Source organism: Cucurbita moschata, unplaced genomic scaffold, assembly GCF_002738365.1.
Source record: "Cucurbita moschata cultivar Rifu unplaced genomic scaffold, Cmos_1.0 Cmo_Scf00040, whole genome shotgun sequence".
Taxonomy (NCBI): domain Eukaryota; kingdom Viridiplantae; phylum Streptophyta; class Magnoliopsida; order Cucurbitales; family Cucurbitaceae; genus Cucurbita; species Cucurbita moschata.
Window position 1 is genome coordinate 8,036 of NW_019268556.1, and position 24,521 is coordinate 32,556.

General features: G+C 35.8%; 3 protein-coding genes across 7 annotated transcripts in view; 2 read left to right on the plus strand and 1 right to left on the minus strand.

The window, feature by feature from the left end:
* The window catches only part of LOC111432769 (ubiquitin carboxyl-terminal hydrolase 2), a 7,556-nt gene extending 4,310 nt beyond the window's left edge, over positions 1 to 3,246 (plus strand). For all 3 annotated transcript variants that reach the window (XM_023069711.1, XM_023069710.1, XM_023069712.1), the window contains exons 4-6: positions 1,908 to 1,954; positions 2,042 to 2,144; positions 2,256 to 3,246. In XM_023069711.1, coding sequence (XP_022925479.1) covers positions 1,908 to 1,954; positions 2,042 to 2,144; positions 2,256 to 3,032 — 927 coding nt within the window. In that variant the 3' untranslated portion in view covers positions 3,033 to 3,246. The remainder of the gene's footprint in view (positions 1 to 1,907; positions 1,955 to 2,041; positions 2,145 to 2,255) is intronic.
* Positions 3,247 to 5,698: 2,452 nt separating this feature from the next.
* LOC111432783 (1-acyl-sn-glycerol-3-phosphate acyltransferase 1, chloroplastic-like) lies at positions 5,699 to 13,127 on the minus strand. 3 transcript variants are annotated; one of them, XM_023069731.1, is made up of 9 exons: positions 12,916 to 13,127; positions 12,539 to 12,681; positions 12,393 to 12,436; positions 8,284 to 8,350; positions 7,340 to 7,531; positions 6,821 to 7,227; positions 6,588 to 6,689; positions 6,156 to 6,451; positions 5,699 to 6,061 (listed from the first exon to the last, which is right to left on the minus strand). In XM_023069731.1, exons 2-8 carry the CDS (start codon positions 12,591 to 12,593, stop codon positions 6,236 to 6,238), a joined length of 1,083 nt encoding a protein of 360 aa, XP_022925499.1. In that variant the 5' UTR covers positions 12,594 to 12,681; positions 12,916 to 13,127; the 3' UTR covers positions 5,699 to 6,061; positions 6,156 to 6,235. The 3 variants fall into 3 exon arrangements, with proteins under 3 accessions (XP_022925499.1, XP_022925498.1, XP_022925500.1); XM_023069730.1 differs by having other exon boundaries at positions 12,734 to 13,127; XM_023069732.1 differs by having other exon boundaries at positions 12,539 to 12,682; positions 12,933 to 13,066.
* A 9,373-nt stretch (positions 13,128 to 22,500) lies between these two features.
* LOC111432718 (pathogenesis-related protein 1A-like) lies at positions 22,501 to 22,986 on the plus strand. The gene has a single exon (XM_023069654.1). It carries the CDS (start codon positions 22,501 to 22,503, stop codon positions 22,984 to 22,986), a length of 486 nt encoding a protein of 161 aa, XP_022925422.1.
* The last annotated feature ends 1,535 nt before the right edge of the window (positions 22,987 to 24,521 follow it).

Sequence of the window (24,521 nt, forward strand, 5' to 3'; positions counted from 1 at the left end):
AAAAAAAAAAAAAAAAAAAAAAAAAAAAAAAAAAAAAAAAAAAAAAAAAAAAAAAAAGGCCATATATGACTCTATTTCCAAATTGGTGTCCATTATGCAAGAAAGACAAAGAATCACAAAGCCACTTATTTATGTAATGCACATACACTTAAAATTTCTGGACAAGGATTCTCAACATCTTCAGATGACATCTCACTTTTTCTAGAGAGGTAAAAGATTTATTAGACATGACGTTAACGTGTCACCCCTTCAAGAATACAAAGGCACTGCGATGGAAAAATCTCATCATGACTTTCTTTTGGATTATGTGGAAATAAATAAATCAAAAGAGTATTTAGGGAAAAGACAACTTATACAGAGCTCTTTGATAGTGTTGTTTACCATGCTATATCTTGGTATAAATTGTCTAATATTTTTGCTTCCTATAGTCATACTTCCCTCATTGTAAATTGGGAATGTCTTTTGTAAACATCATGGATGATACATCCCTTTTTTAAATTTCAAACAAAAATAAAGTTGTCTCTCGAGAAAAAAAGAGTTAACAAATCCTTAAAAGATAACTTAATGTTCTAATCTTTCTCACTTTTTTTCTCCCTTTTTTCTTGGGGTTCTAGCTCATTGGTATTTTCATAAATACTCCTAGGTCCTCCTTGAGAAAAAAAAAGTTTTAATATCCAGTTGAAAAAAGGGCTAAGCATGGCTAACAGCAAGGGATAAAACTGTTCTAATGATTTTTAATTCAGTAACTAGTGCAAAGGTTTATTCTGTGAATCCTAGTGTTATTAAGTTTAGTAACTAGTGCAAAGGTTTATTCCATGAATCCTAATGATATTTGGTTTTGTAACTAGTACGAAGATTTATAGTGCTGTTCTAATGATTTTTAATTTAGTAAGGGCTAAGCATGGCTAAGAGCAAGGGATAGAAGTTCTAGTGATTTTAAATTTAGTTTACCCTTAGGAAAACTAGTAATTTCCTAAGTTCCACACTTCTTTCCGAGCTTGGCGATTCTTCTACTATTTTGAATCAATTGGGAGGATTCTCCTCGATCATAATTTTTCCGGAGTTTAGGATCTTGGACTTTCAATGGATTTGAATTTTCTTTTTGTTTTCTCTTTTGTAGACAATAAGCTTGTCTCATACGGATTGGATATATATATATATATATATATATATATATATATAAAATAGTTTTGAGTATCATTCAGAGCGTTATGAGTATCCATTATTTGAGTGACCTCTTAAGGTTGCTCACTTGATGGCGTCTAGTAATGAAAGGAAGGTTGTGGCTCGATCAGAGGACCCCTCTTTGTTCAATTCTTAAAACTCCAAACTTATGGGATGGACATTTTGGTGTTTTGGTAAGAGTATGTTAGCATATTTATCTGCTAATATTTTTGTCTAAGTTCTAAATATATTATTTGGTCTTAATTTGAAAATTTTGCTGCTGAACTCACCTAGCATCGCTTTGCAAATACTCCACTCCACCTATGTGGATTTTATAGACAAATGTTGTTTATAATATTGAACTTGGACATAAAAAGATAAAAGGCTTTTGGGTAAAAAGAAAAACAAGGTCATTTTTTGTTTTTTTTTTTTTGTTTTTTGGAATATTATATTTATATATGCTCTAACATAAATGTCATGTACTCCAAAAAAGAAAAAACGTATATGTCATGGTCATCTCTCAGGAACAGCATATGCAAGAAATAGGCAAGGATCGCATTCATTTTGTCATCATATGATTGTCCAGGATTTCAATATACTTGATTTGCATACTCAGTAAAAAATAAATAAATAAAGTATGTGTACTTGATGTATGTTTCTCTTCCCTAATTCTTTTTTTTTTTTTCATTGGGGCTAGGGTGTTATAATGTTACATAGCTGGTTTGAAAACAATATTTTTTCAGGTTGAAGAGTTGTACTCGTTGGATCTTGACTCTCTTAACAATATGAGGCATGTATGGTGTTTGATTTTTGTGTTTAATATTTTATAAATAAGACAAATGTATTTTAATCTATTCCATCCTATTATAATCTTCAGGCCTGTGTATGGGTTGATATTTCTATTCAAATGGCGTCCAGGGGACAAAGATGATCGTCTTGTTATTAAGGATCCCAACCCAAATCTATTTTTTGCGAGTCAGGTCAGCATGATATCGAACATGGAAAGCCTTCACTTATTAAGCGATAAGTAGGAATGTATAGCTTCTTTGGTTGACTTTTGCTTACTTTCAGTCCTTTTTCTCGTGTCACAGGTAATTAACAATGCTTGTGCAACTCAGGCAATCTTGTCTATTCTGATGAATTGTCCGGATATCGACATTGGCCCAGAATTATCCAAGTTGAAGGATTTTACGAAGAACTTCCCCCCAGAACTCAAAGGTCTGGCTATTAATAATAGTGAAGCTATACGTACCGCCCATAATAGTTTTGCAAGGCCAGAACCCTTTGTTCCTAATGAGCAAAAAGCTTCTGGCAAGGATGATGATGTGTTCCATTTTATAAGCTACTTACCTATCGAGGGGGTACTTTATGAACTTGATGGGTTAAAGGAGGGACCTATTAGCCATGGCCCTTGCCCCGGCAGTCCAGGTGATCTAGAGTGGTTGAAGATGGTTCAGCCCGTGATTCAAGAACGCATTGAAAGGTACTCAAAAAGTGAGATAAGATTCAACCTCATGGCCATAATCAAGAATAGAAAAGAAATGTATACTGCTGAGCTTAAGGAGCTCCAGAAGAAGAGAGAGCGCATCTTGCAACAGTTGGCTGCCTTGCAGTCAGAAACAATGTTGGAAAATAGCAATAATGAGTTCCTAAACAAATCGCTATCAGAAGTAAATGCTGGGATTGAGGGTGCTACAGAGAAAATATTGATGGAAGAAGAAAAACTCAAGAAGTGGAGAACTGAAAATATCAGAAGGAAACACAATTACATACCCTTTTTGTTCAACTTCCTGAAGACTCTTGCGGAAAAAAAACAGTTGAAACCCCTTATAGAAAAGGCTAAACAGAAAAGTAGTGGCCCCAGATGAAGTTTGCTTCTTATGGGTCACTATTGTATTGTCGTTTGTAGGTAGTGTACCTTTTTGGTGTTCTTACCTTACGCTACAGATTATCTAATCGAACTCCTTGTCTGGTGTCAATGTGTACAAGGATCTATTTATTTTTTGAATGTACACTTGATGATCTTCATGTTTTTATTACTCTGGTGAAAAAAGGTCTCTACACTTGATCTTCGTCTTTTAATTACCAGGACTTTTCATTTACTCACCTTATCGTTACATTTGTGTATTGTTTTTCTTTTTCTTTTTTGTTTCTAATTGTTATATCATCATGTCAACTATCTCCTTCTAGGGCCTCTCTTGTTTGCCTTGGGTCATTATCGGATTAACTTAAGTTGTTGTTCATGTGTCGTAGCAGAATTTGGAGTTCGAGATGTTTGTTTGCTCAATTTGGAGTTTACCAGTCTCCATTGGTAAAGATTGATTGTAGTTGTTAACAAGGATTGTCATTGTTTTCATCCCTCTAGCCCAACGACGACATTTAAGCTCCAATCAATGACAAAAGTATTGTCGAGTAAACATTTTGTGGTTGGCTTGTTATGAACCGTTTTTTAAGTCTTTGACTCAAAATTTAAACACAGAAAATGGTAGATTTTTTTCGCGTTTAAAAACAAAAAAATACAAGACTCGATAAATAGGTCTTTGACATAATAGTACACCATCTGAGTCCGCTAGTTTGCTGACTCTATATCTTATTTAAGTTAGGGTCCTCTTGTTGGGAGTCGATAATACTGGCTATACTGTGAGTCAAGTCATTTGTGCTATAACTCCCACAATCACTACAGTTATGTCAACTCACTTGAAGTCTGCTTGTACTCATGACTCCCTAGTAATGAAAGCAGACGAATGTATCGTTTTACGACTTACGGCATCTGCAACCACGTTTGCCTTTTCAAGGTGGTATTAGACGTCCATATCTTAGTCTTTCACCAATTCTAACCACCTTCGTTGCCTCATGTTCAGTTCTTTCTAGGTGAATAATTATTTTAAGCTTTGGTCGGTGTAGATTTGGGTCTTTTCTCCCTACAGGTCGCCAAATCTTTAATGTGAACACTACTACGACCAATTCTAGGTCGTGTGTGGGATAGTTCTTCTCATACTCTTTCAACTGACGGGACGCATACACTGCAACTTTACCATGTCGCATCAATATACATCCTAGTCCCTTCTTGGAGGCATCACTGTATATCACATACCCCTCTGAACTTTCTAGTACTATGAGCATTGGAGCTAACACGAACCTCCGTTTTAAGTCTTGGAAACTCGTCTCACATGCCTCATTCCATGCTATGCCCTTCTTCGTCAGCTGTGTAAGGGGTGGGCTATTCTAGCAAAGTCTTGCACAAACCTTCGATAGTATCCTGCTAACCCCAGAAAGTTTCGTACCTCTGTAACTGCAGTTGGTCGTTCCCACTTAGTGATGGCTTCAATCGTAGAGGGTCTATGAAGTTCCATCTTTTGACACCATATGTCCCAAGAATGAGACTTGTTCTAGCCAAAAGTCACATTTAGAAAACTTGGCGTACAACTTGTTCTCCCTCGAGATGGTTAGGACTTTTCGGAGGTGTTCTTGGTGCTCTTGTTTTGTCCTCGAGTATACTAGAATGTCGTCTATAAACACGATAACAAACGTGTCTGGACACTCCTTGAGTACTCGGTTCATTAACTTCATGAACCCAGTTGTGGCGTTGGTGAGGCCAAATGATATCACTACAAACTCGTAATGGTCATACCTTATTTGAAAGGCTGTCTTCGATACATCTCCTTCTTTGATCTTAATTACATGTTAACCTGACCAAAGATCTATCTTGGAAAATATCGTCGATTCTCGGAGCTAGTCGAACAAATCTTAGAAGCGAGGGAGTGGGTGCTTATTTTTTACTGTTCTCTTGTTTAACTCCATGTACTCAATGCACAAGCACATCGAGTCATCCTTCTTTTTCACAAACAACACCGGCGCACCCCAAGGAGATACACACCTTGATAAATCACCGACAATCACTAGCTGTTACAAATAATATACTTCTCTGTAAATTTACTGCATATATTAAATAGTGTTCGATTTCTTAATAAAATTCAACATCTTATCATATATAAATCAATCTCTTTAATGTTAATTCAAGTGTTCATTGGAGTCCTTATTCACCTTTCAATTTTTATTGTCGTTCTACTGCACATTCTTAACATTCTCATCGCCCTTTGTTAAGAAATTTAAACTTCTAACCTTTTGATCAATAATATATATAAATTCCAACTAAATTATACTTACTAGTTAGTGTTCTACCAAAAAAATTTTTAGTAATAATGAACAATTACATAGTGTTGGCAAGTGTTTAAATAGATGTTAGATGATGCATAATCAATATATATTCCAAGATTGTCAATTGAAACCTCTACCCACCACGTTATCAATACCACTTCTTATATTCAATTTCAGGCTACACGGACTACCTGTACGAACATAGACACAACATCGTATGCTGAGGAGATCAATCAACCTTTACACATGAAAAGAGCCGACACTAATTCAAGATGTTCAAAAGTAATTAAAAATCCATTGCTCGAGTAACAACCTGCGAAAGATGCACAATGAAAAGCTGCAACGAGTAAAGTCAGAAGGAAGAAAGGCACCAAAATTTAGAAAATTGCTTGGCCACTGCCAATACTAAGCCAACCCAAACCCCATAAAAAAAAATATACAATTACCATACCGCAAAAAAATCTGCAGGGTCGTGCAGGTCAACGACCAAAAGATACAAATCCGAAAGACTTACGATTTTTCTTTTCATTCATCTGATGATGCAAAAATACGAACCAAATTCAAAATTCTTTTGCGTTTGTACAATCCAAAAAGTACTCGTGCAGGTCCTTTAAGGCCTTTAAATCTCTTCACTTCCTCCATTGATATACATTCTCACCAAAACGTTCTACAAACTTGAACCCAAATCCCAATAATCAATCAAGCCACCTATAGCCACTACTGCTTGCTTGTTCATCAACTAGAATATGTGGACGAGATAATATGCAAAACAATGAAGTGTATGAGATGATATGCAAAAGAAATAATACACTGAAATGAAGAGAAATTGTTACCTCGTAAAAAGTATAGATACTCCACATCAGGTGATTGAAATCTGAGTAATGAAATCAAAAATCACTTTCAACAGACGACCTCAACATTGTTTACTCAGGGCATCTGCAATTACATTTCTAGCTTCATTGCACAATGCTTCTGGATCAATTCCGACGACAGGCTTGTGGATAACGACTTTCACGGATCCCATATTCAAGATCCCTTCAAATCCCGGTGGCATAATGCTACCAGTTCCCATGAGTGTAATGGGTACAACGGGCACTTTGGTCTTTGCTGCAACACTGAATGCTCCTTTCTACAAACCATACATTTTTTGAAAATTAGAAGATATTTAATTAGAGAAAACTATGCATGCAAAAAGACACAAACAGATTTTTATGCTTTTTAACCAATTGTATCTAACAATGGTTTGAAATATGATGTTCAGTTACCTTGAAAGCACCTAATTTTCCATCTTTACTACGTGTTCCCTCAGGAAAGAAAAATACAGATGCACCCTTCCTTATAAGCTCCATGCACTGCTTCAGACAGTCCTTCATTAAAAAATTAACAAACTTTGAAATAATAACCCAGGAACATTCTTAACCATGAAAAAAGGATACACATTTCAAAGGTTCCAACTAATAAACTGTGCAAAGTCCAAACAGATTATGAAAGAAAGTACCAATTGGCTTCTGCTATCCATGCGCTTCAAAGGAATGACACCCATCATAAACATAGCCCAACCAATAATTGGAAAGAGAAATATTGCAGTCTTGCTAATGAACTTAAAGCTTCTGCCAAGGGTAAGAAGTGTATATATGTCTAGAAAGCTCTGATGGTTGGAAACGTACACAGCAGGAGAATTTGAAGAGGGCAAATTCTCCAACCCTTCATATTTGATCCTAAAAAATGGAGCGATGCTCAAACTTGCCCACATTTTAGCAATTGTATAATGAATTCTTCTGCGGTATCTATCCATCAATAACACAATTGGATGTGCCACCAGCATAAGCATAAAGAGAAAAATAGCTGTAATTGCAGTAGTAGCATAAAAGCATGCTCCTCTGACTTTTGAGCTCAATGGTACTTCTGCACTTTAGGTAGTCAAAAACAAAATAAAATTGGAATTAGACAGATAAGATAGCAGGTCAAAACAAAAGAAAAAGGTACAAAACGGAAACAAAAGTCATCCAAGAGAGACCTGATAATGGATAACCAGCTTCATGAGTTCCCATTTTTGCAACTCCTGACCTAACAAGGACGTACCGGGGGTTTCTTTTTCCACTAAGCAGTTTGTTGTACCAAGGATTGTATAGATTTTTGTTCGGAGTAAGATAACACCAAGAGACGCCAGCACATTTTCTGACGATGGATGAGAAGCAATAACGTTGAGCTGTAGATCATGGGGAAACATCAAATCCTTGGCTAAAATTAACTTTCTATATGAAAATTATAACGAAACATATTGTTTACCAAACCCATACATCAAATTTCCACACATTCTCCGAAGAACAAAATTTATGTAGCATTTCATGAAAATATTTGTGTCAAAATAACATGCTATTGCAACTGAATCAAATGAACTGTGGGTCTTTCCTTGAAGGAAAATTCATGCCAATGAATCATGATTCAAATATATCCAGAGTGTTTTAAAACCCCATTGATTCCCTGATGACAAAGTCAAGATGTATAGAATTTCTTGCATGGTCGTAGAATCAGCAGGTGATCAAAAGAATTGCAAATAGAACAAAATTAAATGAGCAACGATCGATAATTTTAATATTTCACTAGTAAGTGATCAAGAAAAATTTACCCATGAACAATTGCACAGCATCCAACACATTTCACTTCACATGTGAGCAAACTATAGGCAAAAGTTCTGTGATATAATCTCTTCTGGTGTATCTATTCGAGGATGAAAAACAACTATACTTGATGATGAAATGATAAAGCATGAATCATTTTACAATATTGAAAAGGTTATAAATTTCCGTTGGTCTAGGCCAGTAAATGCTGCTAAAATACCATTGTAGAAAAAGGTAGTGAAAACTATTGAGCCGCACAAAAAAAAGTGTCATGTTAAAGTTAAGTTCTTTTACAGAAGAAATTAACTAGAAAAAGATTTCTTAGCGAGGAATAACTTACCAGCATTTCTCAAATTTGCTTGTTGATGTAGAGAGGACCTATATCGAAGACCCCTAGACGAATTAATCTGCAATTGAAGTGTTAATTAACATTCTCATGATTCAAAATAAATTAATACTAACAATGCAAAACACCAAGATGGGCATCTCTCTCTACTTCCCCCTCTCTCTTCTCCATCCCATTCTAGTGACCTCACCACCCTTCACCATGCTTCTACAACCGCCCTCTTCCTCGAACATGGTTGTTTCAACCAGTACAGCCAAATGCGCTATTGAGTGAGCACAAGGTGTTTATCCTTGAAGGGTGCATGAATAGAAGAAGCCAGTAAGGTAGAACACCAAACAACCTTGATCTTTAAAAACCAATGACCGAGAATCTCTTTGCTAAACTAGGTTGAATATCATGGAGGAAAATCATTATGAGTAAATAAAATTTAACTCGTTGTGAATGGATAGCACAACTTAAAGGCACTTCCAGTTTAAGAGGTCCCTGGACTTATATTGTCAGTGTTATTCACTAGTAATTATTTTGTCAATAGATGAGGAATCTCCAACAAAATCCAAGGGATTTTTGTGGTTTTTTTTGTTTTTCGCAACTCCCCTAGGCTTCTGTGAGAGAATCCTCATTCCCCCACCGTTGTCACTCCTTTTTCATAATAAAGTTTGTGTCCATTTCATAAAGCAATTCAAGCCCAATTACGGAATTAGAAACACAAAATATGTAACAGTCCAAGCCACCGCTAGCAGATATTGTCCTCTTTGGGCTTTCCTTTTCGGGCTTCCCCTCAAGATTTTTAAAACGCGTCTGCTAGGGAAGGGTTTCCACACCCTTATAAAAAAAAAATTTGTTCTCCCCAATCAATGTGGGATCTCACAATCCACCCCCTCCGGGGCCTAGCGTCCTTGCTGGCACTCATTCCATTCTCTAATCGATGTGGGATCCCCTAATCCACCCCCTTCAAGGGCCAACGTCCTTGCTGGCACACCGCCTCATGTCCACCCCCCTTCGAGGCTCAGCCTCCTCGCTGGTACATCACCCGATGTCTAACTCTGATACCATTTGTAACACCACTAATTTTCTTAACCTCATTAGTGACATCAACCACGCATGCTTAAGTCATATATGCGAAAATTTATAATAAACATCTTTAAAATAAGGTCATGACGTGCATAATAAGCTCAAAACATGAAATTCAACCGTTTTAAACAAATCGTGGTTTAATCTGACCTATCAAACTAAGAGTACAATACCTAACAACTACTAACTGAAACTCAATGTGACCTATCATCTACTAATTTAAAATTCAAAACAATCACTACCCCATTATGCTCTAAATTGACTTGCATGGTCTTCCCAATGTTCACCGTCATCCTTGCATAGGAGCTTTTCCTTTACCTGAAAAGTCCTCAATAACTCACCCCACTGTTGCTTCCCTGAACTGATCGAATAAGTCCTCAATGCGCGGAAGGGAATACTTGTCTTCACCGTTCTTTTGTTTAGCTCCCTAAAATCGATACACAAGTACATCGAGCAATCCTTTTTTTTTAACAAATAACACCGGCACACCCCATGAAGATACATTGTGTCTAATAAATCCTTTATCCAATAGCTCATGTAGTTGTGTCTTAAGTTCTTTAGTTCAGCTGGCGCCATATAATACGGGGCCTTAGAGATAGGACCGGTACTTAGGACTGGTACTTGGTTCCAGCTCTATTCCAAAATCAACATCTCGTGACGGAGGAATTCCTGGCAAATCCTTTGGGAACACATCTGGGAATTCATTTGCAACTGGCACTGGGGCTAAGGGAGTTTCTTCCTTTTCGATATTCACGACACTGACTAGTATAGCCCACACTCCGTGGTGAACTAACTTTTTCGCCTTCATCATCGATATCACTTTAGGCATAACTCCCAAACACGTACCCTTGAAGTTGAAACTAGTCTTGAACGGTGGCGTAAACACTTCTTTCTTGTAACAATCTATGCTAGCATGATTTTCTGCTAACCAATCCATTCCAATATTACATCATAAACAGTTATGTCAACTACCATTAGATCTACCTCTAGGCTAACTCCTGATATTATCACATGACCATCTTTTACTTTATAAACACCAATCAAATCCACCCCTATCGGGGTGCTAATAGAGAATTCATGCAACAAAGGTTCTAATACAAATTTTGCTTAACTAACGAAAACAACAGATAAAAATGAATCCGTAGATCCCGACTCAAACAGTGTTAAAGCAAGGTGACCAAGAACGGATAGTGTACCTGTCACCACTGCATTAGGATTTTTAATCTCCTTACTGGCAGAGGCATAAGTTCTCGTTGGATGACGGTTCTGAGTAGGACGATCCGCAATGCTCAGTCCCCTCTGCTAATTTCCAGAATCATTCGCGCGACCTCATGGGCAGTCCTTGGCCATGTGACCCTCCTTTCCACATCGAAAGCAGGCTCTGGTGTATGCCAAACATTGACCCAGTAATTCTTCCCACATTCATAACATTTGGGTCTGTTATCTGGTCTACTTTCATTCTTTTATTGACCACGCCTAGAATCTCGATGTCTGTTAGGTCATTGTTGTGGCTGTGATGAAGGTGGATCTTGACGATCAACCTGGTCATGACATCGCTTCTGTCCCACAATCGGTGGAGGTTCTCAAGATTCATCAACCCCCTCCATGGCCTTAGCTACTCTTAGGGCGGAAGCATATGTATAAGGCACTATCATCTCAACTGTACGGCAGATCCTCTTGTCCAATTCTAGTATGAACCTCTGTGTCGTTTGATAATCGGGGTTCACCAACTCTAGGGCGAAGCGTTTCATTCTCGTAAACTCCCTGGCATAAGTGGTAACAAAACGCCCCCTTTGACAGTTGTGTGAATTCTTGCTGCTTACGAAATTGAGCATCCTCAGGGTAGTACTCCTCCATAAAGGCATCCTTGAATTCCGCCCATGAGATTACACCTCCCTCAAGACTAATAATCTCACGGGTGGACTGCCACCATAATTCTGCATCCTCTCGCAGCATGAACACTACACATTGCACCTTCTGATCATCTGGACGGTTCAGCACCGGTCTTATCTCTTAGCGATATCGATGATGAAGGCGAAAAAGTTAGGTCAGCACAGAGCGTGGGCTATACTAGCCAGCACCGTGAATACCAAAAAGGAAGAAACTCTCTTAACCACAGTTCCAGTTGCAAATGAACTCACATATGTGTTCTCAGAGAATTTGCCTGAAATTCCTGCGTCACAAGATGTTGATTTTGGAATAGAGTTGGAACCAAGTATCGGTCCTATCTCTAAGGCCCTGTATCGTATGGCACCAGTTGAACTGAAAGAACTCAACTAGGAGCTGTTGGATAAAGGATTTATGAGACCCAGCGTATCTCCCTAGGGTGTGCCAGTGTTATTTGTTAAGAAAAAAGGATGGCTCAATGCGCTTGTGCATCGATTACAGGGAGCTGAACAAAAGATCAGTGAAGAACAAGTGTCCCCTCCACGCATTGAGGACTTATTGAATCAACTCAGAGAAACAATAGTAGGATGACTTATTGAGTATTTCATATAAAGGTAAAGCTCCTATGCACGAATGACAGTGAACGCTGAGAAGGCCATGGAAGTCAAATTAGAACATAATAGGGCAGTTGATTGCTTTAAATTTTAAATTAGTAGATGATATATCGCATTGAGTTTCAGTTAGAAGTTGTTCAGATATTTTACTACAATTTGTTTAAAACTATGTTCGGTTGAATTTCATGTTTTGAACTTGGACTTATTCTAAAGATGTTTAGAATGAATTTCCGCATATATGACTTGGGTTGACGTCACTAATTAGGTTAAGAAAATTAAGAGCTAGATCTAGAGAAAAAAATATATCTAGATAATGAATTCTATGTCCTTTAGGTTTGAGGCTTATGGATTTTACTCAGAAACTAGCACCACCAGAGTTCATCTCGCACTAGGTTAGCTACAATAAGCATTCGAGAGAACGGCTACAAGAATACAGCAAAACAGAGTGCAGGGTTAAACCTTCCAACAAATATATAGAACAAACCAGTACAATGAAACAAAAGTGATAAATAGATTGACTAAAATGCTTACTGGCAGAGAAGATGAAGCACTGGAAAACCCAAGCTCCTGGTAACCTAAACATTTGATCCAACAGAATTGCATTGCATCGATTAGAAACAAATAAAATTGTGAACCCATAAGAAAAAAAAAAAGAAGAAAAAAAATCTCTAAACCACCATAGCCATGAAGAGGGAGCGAAGCCCCGTGGCGAGAGAGAGAAACGGCTTCCATGGACAAAACACGAGCAAAGCTTGAGCAGAAGAAGGGTTTCACAAACCAGAGCCGCTCTATTTCATGAGAAATTGCGTCTAAGCTTAGGCTGAGAATTAAAAAAAAAAATGATAAACAACCAAGACAAGAACTCCAATCACCATAGCTAAGTCAAACACGCTTGCGTACAAACATCGACAATTTAAGCCTAGAAACAAACTTGGGATGAGATGATTTTGGTTCAATCAGATGAATCAGAACAAAAGGTAGAAAACCATGATGTTGGACGGAATATTCAACAGGACGTTGCAAGGTAGAGTTGTTGATGAATTGAAGTGATTACCAGAACCGAGAGAATAGAGAACCCAGAAATGGCGGACGATACAGAAAGCGAAGAGAAAAGGGTAGGGCAAAAGCTCGTCTTCTTCTTCTTCTTGCAGAAGAAATCACAAGGAATGGGCAATATTCGTATCTGTACAAGGGTATTTGATCGCAATCAGTATCGATATGGGCTCTGGGGATGGCCACTCTCGATAACAGTTAGAGCCGGTTCGGTTTGGACTTTTCCTTCGGAGCATATCCGTCTTTTCATAAATTTAAAAAAAAAAAAAAAAAAAAAATATATATACGTTATCAACTCAAATGAATTCTCCACTATTATTTGACAAATTTGTTCTTTTGAAACTGTTTTTCAAATACATTATTTCAGTTATAAACTCATTTATTTATTTTAAATTAAAAAAAATACACAACATTAGTACGTTATAACTTATATAATATTTTAAATGCTAAATTAATAATAATAATAAAACATTCGTAAACTTTCCACTTTGTCCATTGAATTAAAAAAAATTAAAAATATACCTGTAATTTTTTATGAAAATTGTTAAAATGTTTAAAAATGGACTAAATTAATAAAATATTCCTAACTTTCTACCTTGTTTGAGAGTACATCAAAATTTTCTAAAGTTTCAATAATATTTTTAAATTTTTAAAATTTTCAAAAATGCTATTACCATTAATTTTGGATGGAACCGGTGCTACCTTATTTTAAAAATACCATTGAATGTTTAATAGAATTTCAAAAAAAAAAAAATCTTAAACTTTAAAAAATGTCATTAATACCTTTCATCTCTTTTTATAAAATTAAAAAATACCCTTGTCTAGTATATGTTTAATAAATACCTATGAAGTTTTAAAAATAACATTAACATCATCTACCTTTATTTAAAAAGTTCAAAAAAAAATTAATGATAAAAAATTGTAATACTCCTAATTTTTCTTAACCTAATTAGTGACGCTACATTGCATGCATAAGACATAATGTGGAAGCTCATATAAAATAACTTCGAAAATAACGGCATGCATAAGACATAACATGGAAGCTCATATAAAATAACTTCGAAAATAACGTCATGGTCTTAAACTAGTTCAAAACACAAAATTCAACCTAACTCAGGAAATCATTCAACAACTAAAACCAAAAAAATTAAATGCAAACATTTATTATTCAAGATGAAACTCAAACAAAACATTCTTTGCCCTATAAAGCCCCCATTCCAACTTTCATGGTCTTCACAACGTCTACCGTCAACCGTGCATGGGAGCCTTGTCTTTACCGGAAAAATAGGATAGCACATAGCTTGAGTATTTTATGAAATACTTAGTAAGTCACCCCACTTTGGGGTTAGGTGTATAGTACACATGTAAATCACATGCAAAACATGAGTGGGACCTGTCTTCCATTCACTTTGTATGGCCTTAGGCCCTTGCTTTATCCGGGCAAGGTGGATGTGTAGTACTTCTCCACACACGGCCCACGTACATGTACATGGGCCTAGTAGGCGGGCTCGTATACGAGCTCCCTAGGCCTGGCATGGTCGGTCATTACACGTCACCAGACGCCACGGAAAAGAAAAGGTCTACATGATATCATAGCGAGCATAATATTGAACGTACGCGTCTGTACCATCATAACATAATGGGGGAGTATCTGTAACGCCCCTAATTTTCTTTAACCTAATTAGTGACGTCACCCGTGCATATATAACTCATTAAGCAGAAGCTCATCATAAATAACCTTGGAAGAGTCTTTCATAAAGGTTCATAAATCCAAAACAAAACCTATCTCTGAAAATAAACGTTCAATAACTAAATTCAAAATAAAACAAAACTCAATACTATAACTTAAAACAGTGCAATAAAAGTAAACTCCTAGAAAAATATCCCCTCTCCAACTTACATGGTGTCCTCAGCTCCGCCGTCAACCGTACATTGGCGCCTTGCCTTTACCTGAAAAATGTAGGTAGCACGTGGTATGAAATACTCAGTAAGTCACCCCACTGTTGGGATTAGGAATGCAAACACATGCAACATATGAGCGGGACGTAACTTTTCATAAACTTTTCATAGCCTTGGGAGCTTTCCTATTCTGGGTAGGGTTGGGTGTGTGGTACTCCTTCACACACGGGCCATGTACGTGTACATGGACCCACCAGGCAGGCTCGTAAACATACCCCCTGGGCCTGACTTGGTCGGGCACAACGTGTTACACGTAGTCGGACACCACAGAACAGAAAAGGGCCCGCATGATACCATGGCGAACATAAATATCGTATTTCATTATTTCGTAACATAAAGGGGAAGAATCCCAATGCACGTGACATACATATATGCATGAGGTCCCTTACCTTATCTAACATGGCATTACATAAGTAGTGCTAACATCGCATATACATTTCTTACATTACATGGCATCATACATGACTTACATTACATGGCATATTACATAACATGAAAGTACATTCTAGTTGCATAAACATCTCATGACATGACTCGATAATTCTACGTGTATCTATGACATTGATCAACATATTCATGGCATATAATACTAACATCTCATTCGTAACTTCACATAACATAAACAGTCAACAGTCAACATCATTCATACATCATATAACTTACACAATCTACAGTCAACACAATCTATACATCACATAATCATATCACATAAATATGGTGCATGTAGGGACCACAGGGCACGCACCATCATACAACACGTAGTAAACTAACTCCAACAGTAAGGTCACTTACCTCGATGGTCTTGGTTGAAGTCACTCACAACGAGCTAATCCCAGCGGTTAAATATGTCCTATGATAACCACATAAAAATTTAGAACCTTTCATAAGGTAGCCTAGTTAAACCTCATGCTATTTATCAAAATAAACCCCTAACCTAAGTTGTCTTTAACGTTTAGGGACCATACTGACCTGGATGGTAAAACTGAGGGCAGAAACTCGGCCAAAAACCTTGGAATCGATATATTATAGGGATACCTTGCCGCTAAGCCTAGTTGCCGAGCCGGCCAACTAAGCCACCAAGTCGAGCTGCGGGAATTGACGGAACCGAGCCGATTTCGTACACGTGCGAAGCTGCTGGAGCTGCTGGATGTGCGTCTGCGGCTCGACCCTATTCCAAAAACCTTGCCCTCCTTACCCAATTCTTCCTCTGAAGAGCAACCCCAAGGTTCCGGAGGAAAGTTTGGAGAGAAAATCTTTTTCAAGGGAGGTAAAAGGTTGGGCATAGGAATATAAGAATAATATGAAGACATTTGCATTCTAGGATTTTAGGATAAGGAAACTCACACAAATAGGAATGTTTGTATTAGGTAATAAAAGTCCAACACCAATCTTTCTATTTTTGGGATATTACATTTAATTATTTATTTTATTTTTAGGTAATAACTTCCTGGTTGAAAATTGCACCTTTTACGGCGAGAATATATGCATAACATAATATCTTGTCATATATAGAAATAAAATAAAATCTTAACCCAATCAGACAAAAATGAAAAATCTGAATCGTTACAGTATCCTTATGCATGTGACACACAAACATACATAAGGTCCCATGACGTACCTTACATGGCATAATACATTTTACGTTTCATTTTCTTTTTGCATTCCATACCATGGCTCAGTTAAGTAGAGTGTATACATGGCAACATTCTTCAGTCCATCACATTCATACATGTAAGACTTCCATAGCATTCATAGCATATGAATTCATTCATGGAAACAATGTAATAGATTGCATGCAAGTAAACAATTCATGACAATACAAGAAAACATAGGCATGACATAACATTGACATTTCACATCAAATATGACTCATGCAAGGGCCACAGGACACGCACCATCATACATATAGTAAGCTAACTTCAACAGTGAAGTCACTTACCTTGTTGGCCTTGGCCGAAGTTTACTCCCGATGAGATACTCGCCACGTTACTACAATCCCAACACCTAACTATTTTCTATAAAAACCACATAACAAGCTTAGGGACTATTCATATCATAACTAAGCTAAACTTCTTGTTTAACTACCAAAAGTAAGCCATAAAGTAATATAATTTGGCAATTAAGAGTCTGACCTCAAATGGCAAAAATAAGGGCATAAATGTCTTCACAAGTGTCAAAAACCTAGGAAACGGTATGTTATATGTATATCGAGCCGCCAAGCCGAGCCGAGAGGAGCCACCTGGTCACGTGGAAGCCGAGAACGTGCAACACGGGCTCCTAGTCTTCCCGCTAGTCTGAACAAGGTTGGGCCTGGGCTTACGTCTGGTCGTGAGCGATGGGCCAACGTTTTCACTCAGGTCGATATAGAAGGTCATGGGTAGAGAGTGGGCAGATTGAGTTTTGGGTTGTGAGCTGGGTTGGGTGGTGCGTGCTCGCAGGTACACAAACGCCGAAAACCCGACCCGATCCAATCCCTCTTCTTCCTTACCCGCGAACAATTCAAAGACCCTAACTACGATATCCCCTTTTCGATTCCAAAGAGACCGACGCCCTCATGTTCGTTCTTGCTACCGTTTTGTCTGTCCCTTCTTTTTATGCAACACCACGACGTTAGTTCGCTCTTACCCAAGAAAACTCACTAAAAACTCGAAACCTCGCGATGTTTTCCGATTTCTCACTTCAAACCCTTATGTTTTTCTCTCATAGGCACAACAACGACAATCAATGGAAAAGAATAGCTATTTAGGTACTGTTAGAAGAATTTGATTAGGTAAAAAAGAGTCGGAGTATTTTGAGGGATCTAGTTTAATTATTTTTCAGATTTGTTACGAGATTTGTTTATAAGATTTGTTTCCGTTTCTAAGATTTGTGGTTAGTTTCTATTTAGGTTATTTCTAAGGCTATCACTCCCAACTTCAATTGTTTATGTTCATGGCTTAGTTATGTCAAAACCTAACAATTGGTATCAGAGCCGCAATTTTTGAGTGATCAAATAGAGAGAGTATGAGAGAAGACAAAGTTTTAACAAGGATCCCTCACTTCAATGGTCACTATGAACATTGGAGTGAGCTGATGGAAAATTTGCTCAAAGCAAAAGGTCTATGGAGCGTGGTGGAGATTGGTTTCTTAGAACCAGAGGAAGGAACAACGTTGACTGAGGCACAAAAGAGCTATCTTGATGATGATAGACTCAAAGATCACCAAGTAAAGCATTACCTTTTCTAGGCAATTGATCGTACTGTCTTTGAACAAATTTTGGATCGTCGCATAGTCAAGAGTGTTTGGTACTCAATGAAGTGAAAAATTGGTGGAAACCAAAAAGTGAAGAAATCTCTTCTCAATGCACTAAGGAGAGAATTTGAGATCCTAGAGATGAAGAATGATGAAAGTATCACCGATTATTTTACAAGAGTGATGATAATCTCCAACAAGATGAGAAGCAATGGAGAAGATATGTCAGACAAGAAAATTGTAGAAAAAATTTGTTTACCCTAATTGAAAAATTTACTTATGTTGCAGTATCTATTGAGGAATCTAAAGATACTAATAACATGTCCATTGATGAATTACAAAGTTCATTAATGGTGCATGAACAAAAATTTCGAAGATCCAGCATTAATGGAGAGGAGCAAGTTCTAAAAGTCGAAGGGCGAACGAAAATAAGTAATGGAGGAAGAGGAACTTATAGGGGCAGAGGACTCGGAAGAGGAAGATCAACTTTGAACAAAGCAACGGTTGAATGTTATAGGTGTCATGAGTTAAGGTCATTTTCAATATGAATGTCCAAAGATGAATAAGGAATTGAGTTGTGCAGAGCTGAGGATGAAATGCTGTTAATGGCTCATACGGAAAGACATGAAGCAGAAAGGAGTGATGCTTGGTTCTTAGATTCTGGTTGCTCAAATCATATGTGTGCAAGTGAAGGTATATTTTCAAGCTTAGACAAGACATTTTCCCACACAGTCAAACTTGGAAATAATACAAGTATGAAAGTTATGGGAAAGGGTGCAGTGAAATTAACTTTGCATGAGGTTCGTTGCACTATTAGTAATGTGTATTGGGTACTTGAACTCAAGAATAATCTCTTGAGCGTTGGACAACTACAAGAAAAATGAGTAGTAATGTTGTTTAAAGATGGTGTATGTAGCATTTATCATCCACAAAGAGGAAAAATAGCAGAGTCAATTATGAGCGCAAATCGGCAGTTTATTTTGGGTACTGAACCGTTTATTTTGGGTACTGAACCATCTACCACAACAAATGAAGAAAGATGCCTCCAAGTTTCAAATACGGATCAATCAACACTTTGGCACCATCGATATAGTCATCTCGGCTACAAAGGCTTGTGCACCTCGAAACACAAAAACATGGTGAAAGGCCTGCCGCAAATTGGAGCTCCAAACACCACCTGTGAGGCATGTATGAAAGGCAAGCAACATCGGACTCCATTTCCAAAAATGGGTAAATGGAGACCAACGAAAAAATTGGATTAGGGGAAAACATTGAAATTGATAAGAACACATCCGAAGGAGGAGGAATCACAGAGGAAACGACTGAACCAGTTGATGAAACAATTGAACTAGTTGCTGAAAACGAAGAAGGGAAAATCACGGAAGAAACGACTAAATTGGTTGCTGAAACAATTGAATCAGTTGCTGAAAACAATTTTCCAGTAATTGTTGCACTAGATTTGACAATAAGGGAGGGGAGAAATCGACATCCACCTGTATGGTTAGCAGATTCCGGTGAAAACTATGAGAAAAAGGGAAGTGAGGAGATGGTGTACAAACTCCAAAAGACTCTCTACGGATTAAAACAAGCACCTAGAACCTGGTTTAGTCGAATAGAATCCTAGTTCATCAAGGAAGGATTCAAAAGCAGTTTCAATGAGCAAACACTCTTCATCAAGAGGAAGGGAGGTAAAATTCTTATTGTAAGCATTTACGTTGATGATTTTTTATTTACTGGAGACGATGAAGAACTATTGAAGGAGTTTAAACATTCCATGAAGAAAGAGTTTGATATGACTGACTTAGGTCAGATGAGATTTTTTCTTGGAATAGAGGTAATACAAAAATTAGATGGTATTTTCATATGTCAAAGAGAGTATGCTGCTGAAGTTTTAAATCGGATTGGCATAGAGAATTACAATTCTATTTGTAATCCCATTGTTACAGGACAGAAAATTGTCAAAGATGAAAATGGTGCAAAAGTAATGTAACTTTATATAAACAAATGGTGGGAAGTCTAATGTATCTCACAGCTACTCGTCTTGATCTCATGTTTGTTGTAAGTTTGATTAGTCATCTTATGGCATGTCCAACACAACAACATTTTGCAGTAGCTAAAAGAATTTTAAGGTACTTGAAAGGTACGGTAGATTATGGTGTATTTTATAGAAAGGGAGAAGTTAGTGATTTAAATGAATTGACTGGTAGTGACTATGCCAGAGACATGGAAGATAACAAGAATACTTCAGGCTATGTGTTTATGATGAGTGGAGGAGCAGTAGCTTGGTCTTCTTGTAGGCAGCCTATAGTCACCTTATCAACCACAGAAGCTGAGTTTGTTGCTGCTAGTGCCTGTGCATGTCAAGCTGTTTGGATGAGGAGGATACTCAAAGAGATTGGTCACTCTCAAATAGAAGGAACAAAGCCAATGTGTGTAATACTTCAACTATTAAGCTATCCAAAAATCCAGTGACATTCCAAACACATAAAAAAACATTTCGGAAGTTGCATGAAGAACTTGGGTGTATAGAGTTTTTCTGACTTGAACTAATTCTTGACACAGAAGAATAAGTTAAGGGAGGGATTGTTAGAAGAATTTGATTAGGTCAAAAAGAGCTAGAGTATTTTTAGGGATCTAGTTTAATTATTTTTCAAATTTATGAGATTTGTTTACCAGATTTGTTTCCAAAACCATTTCCAAGTTCAATATTCAATAATATTATCGCTTAAAATTTCAATTTTTTATGTTTCTGGCTTAGTCATGTCAAAACCTAATAGGTACTAGTGTTTAAGAGTGGGAAACTCAAGAAAATAATACGTTCCAATTAACAAAAGAAATGCTTCGCCAGAAATCACCCGATTTCCAGCAAGATTTCATAGGTCATCGAATGTTACTTTTTTTTTTTTTTTCGGAACTCATATTGTTACAAAAATAGTTTATCATTTACTAAAATTTTTAAATAAATTAATTACTCAATTTGTGTGACAGTCTTCTAAAATTTTAAATTTCCAATATTTTTAGACTGAATTAATAAAAATACACTTAAAGTTTATATTTTGTTTATAAAATAATCCAACTTTCAAAAATTTCAATAACACCGTGACATTAGTTTTAGATGGAAATAGTTAATACTTTGTTTAAAAAATACTTTTGAACCTCTAATAGTGTTTAAAAAATATGCTTGAATTTTAAAATGTACCATTAATACCCTTCAACTTATCACGTTTAAAAAAATACCCTTGAAAATTTTACAATAACATTAACATCCTTAACCTTTATAAAAAAATTCAAAAAATTTTTTGACTATCAACATTTGATAGATCATCTTTAATTTTTTTTTTTTTTTTTTTTTTAATTTCAGAGTGTTTGATATTACTTTTAAAAGTTCATGGGTATTTTTGAGATGCGATACTAAAGGTTTTGCCTATCTTCTAACTATAAGATCTCACATCGGTTAGAGAGAGGAACGAACCATTTCTTACAAGGGTGTGCAAAATTCTCTCTAGCAGACCAGTTTTAAAACCGTAAGACTGATGACAATATGTAACTAGTCAAAGCGGACAATATCTACTCGCAGTGAACTTGAGCCGTTACACTAACAAATAAATATATATTTGAACTTTTAAAAGTATTAAGTTTTTTTTAAAAAAATTATCAATAAAACTTTTTAAAGCTAATAAGATTTTTTTTATAAATTAATTTAGCCAATTTTTTAAACTATTTAAAAGAAGTGATATGAGAATTTAAAAATAATATCTTCTGTGTGAGACCATACATAACCAATCACTATACTTTTCAAAGATTGGGCCAAGTGTTTTTTCTTTTTCATCTTTTATTTTTAATTTAAAAAAGTGGCCAAATTATAAATAGCCACCTAACTCGAGATATTTTGAAACTCATGAATTAAGGATAAAATTGTTTATTGGTATTATATCTCTGGCCACTATCAATATTTTTTTTAATGTAAATTTAGATACGTAACAATTTATCGAATATATTTATATACTCATTCATATTACTCGATCCTGAGATACTGGTTAGTGATAAAAGAGTGATAAAACTAAGAGGCTATTAAATCAGTTAGATCAAAGTCTCCGGTAGATTCTAGAACGCAATATATTTTCTGTTCCGTCATAATTTTAAATAAATGTTGGTTATTTTATGATTTTAGTAAAAATATTCCTTTTAAAATTAACTATAAGAAAAATCGATAATGTAAATTTTTTTTTTTTTTAAAGTTGATATCAACGAAGCAAACATAAAGTTTTTCAATTTAAATAATACACAATACGAACATTATTTCAAAATTTCATGCTTATAAATAAAGAAACCACGGTGAACCCACTTCTCTCAACAACTATTTCCATTCATTTTAATTCCAATCTTTAAAATCGAAATGGGTATGCCAAAACTCTCTTTGTCTCTCTTTTATGTTTTGAGTATCACTATATTTTCCTTCTCTCTTGGTCAAGATCTACCTCAAGATTATGTTGATGCCCACAATGTTGTTCGTGCCCAAGTTGGTGTTGAGCCTATCCAGTGGGATCAGGAACTAGCAAACTATGCTACACAATATGCTAACAAACGTAGAAGTGATTGCCTACTATTGCACTCTCACGGGCCTTACGGAGAGAATCTTGCAATGAGTATCGGTGAAATGTCTGGCATTGAAGCAGTTCAAATGTGGGTGGATGAAGAACAGTTCTATGATTATGACTCCAATACATGCGTTGATGACGAAATGTGTAGCCACTACACTCAAGTGGTATGGAGAAACTCGATGAGAGTTGGATGTGCGAAAGTTAGCTGTAACAATAGAGATGCATTCATCATCTGCAGTTATGATCCACCAGGCAATTTCATAGGCGAGTGGCCGTACTAAAGGATCCTTCCTTTAAAACAATCCTGGCGAGTTTGAGTTTAACATTCTAGTTATGAGAAGATATTTACATGTTTATAAATAAAATAATATAAGATTGTTAGTTGATCGTGCTTTACTACTATTATTAATAAAATGCTAAATGTACGTGTTTGTATCATTTTTCAATTGTGATAGTAATATTTGAAATGTGTGTGTGTTTTTTTTTTTTTTTAAACTCATTTATTTATGACTTATTTATTCATTATCCATAGTAGAATCGAGTAGGTTACTTGCAGATCGTGTCATACGAAGTGCATACTTTTCAATTTCACATGAAAACAATTAGAGGCGTAAGAAGCTGAACTAGTTTAGGTTTTATTTTGTTCGATTTTTTTTTCACAAATTAATCTCGGATTAAACCAAACCAAATTAAAATGGTTTAGTCGGTTCTCGGTTTGCCTTTACTCGAGCCGATACATGCTATCTTATGGTTGAACTTTTGCATTTAATGCTTAGAAACTACTAACAACCTCCTCCAAACTCAAATTTCAAGTAATGTCTTGAAAGTCCCCTATTTCAAAGTTGCAAATGCCAAGCAATTTTTTGAAGCGGTTTAACTTCTCTTTTGATAAAACTTTAGCAAGATTGTTTATTATCTATTCATTGGTGTTACAATATTGTAAGACAATTTATTCCTTTACAACAAGGTCATGAATATAATAATGTCGAAGTTCAACATTTTCTGTTCTGTTGTGAAATATTGGTTTTTTGTCATAAAGATAATTGCTTTGTTATCACAAAACATCTCTGTCGCTCCTTTTTTCTCAATGAGTAGCAAACGACGAATGATCGCCAATAAACGACAGACAGTGAGCTGGTGACAAATGATGAGCAAGCTTAATAGAGGTTTAATTTTGGAGAGAATGAACGAAGGAGAGAAGAGTCTACGATGTGCTGATATGTGTCATATGAAAATCCTTGGAAAATATATAGTCATTTCTATTTAAGCTGAATTGAAGTAGAATTTAGTGAACCAATAAATCTCGAACCAATCGATTTGAAATGATTTTTGAAATCAAATTAGATTGAAATAAATTAACAACTACCATTTTTAATTTTGGATAAAAAACTTTTAATTAAATCTCAAATTCCTAATTTTAAAATTTTAAACTTGGGTGGGTTGAGTTGAATTATTAAGTTGTTTTTATAATTATTTAAAGAGATTATACTAAATATTAAATATTCATTGATTATTATAAATTTTTATAATAATATTAAAATTAGGATATGGGAATTAGGTTATTACTTTATTCTCGGGTTGATTCCAAATAAATCACAGAAATTTTAAAAAAAATTGAAGTCAATAAAAAAAATCTTATCCAATTCTTTGAAATTTGAAATTTGAGTCCGTGTAATTTAGATTATTAAGTTGTTAGGTTATATGAACAACTTATTTTTATTTTTATTATTTATTTATTGTTTATTCTTTTTTTTTTTTTTTTTTTTTTTTTTTTTTTTTTTTTTTTTTTTTTTTTTTTTTTTTTTTTTTTTTTTTT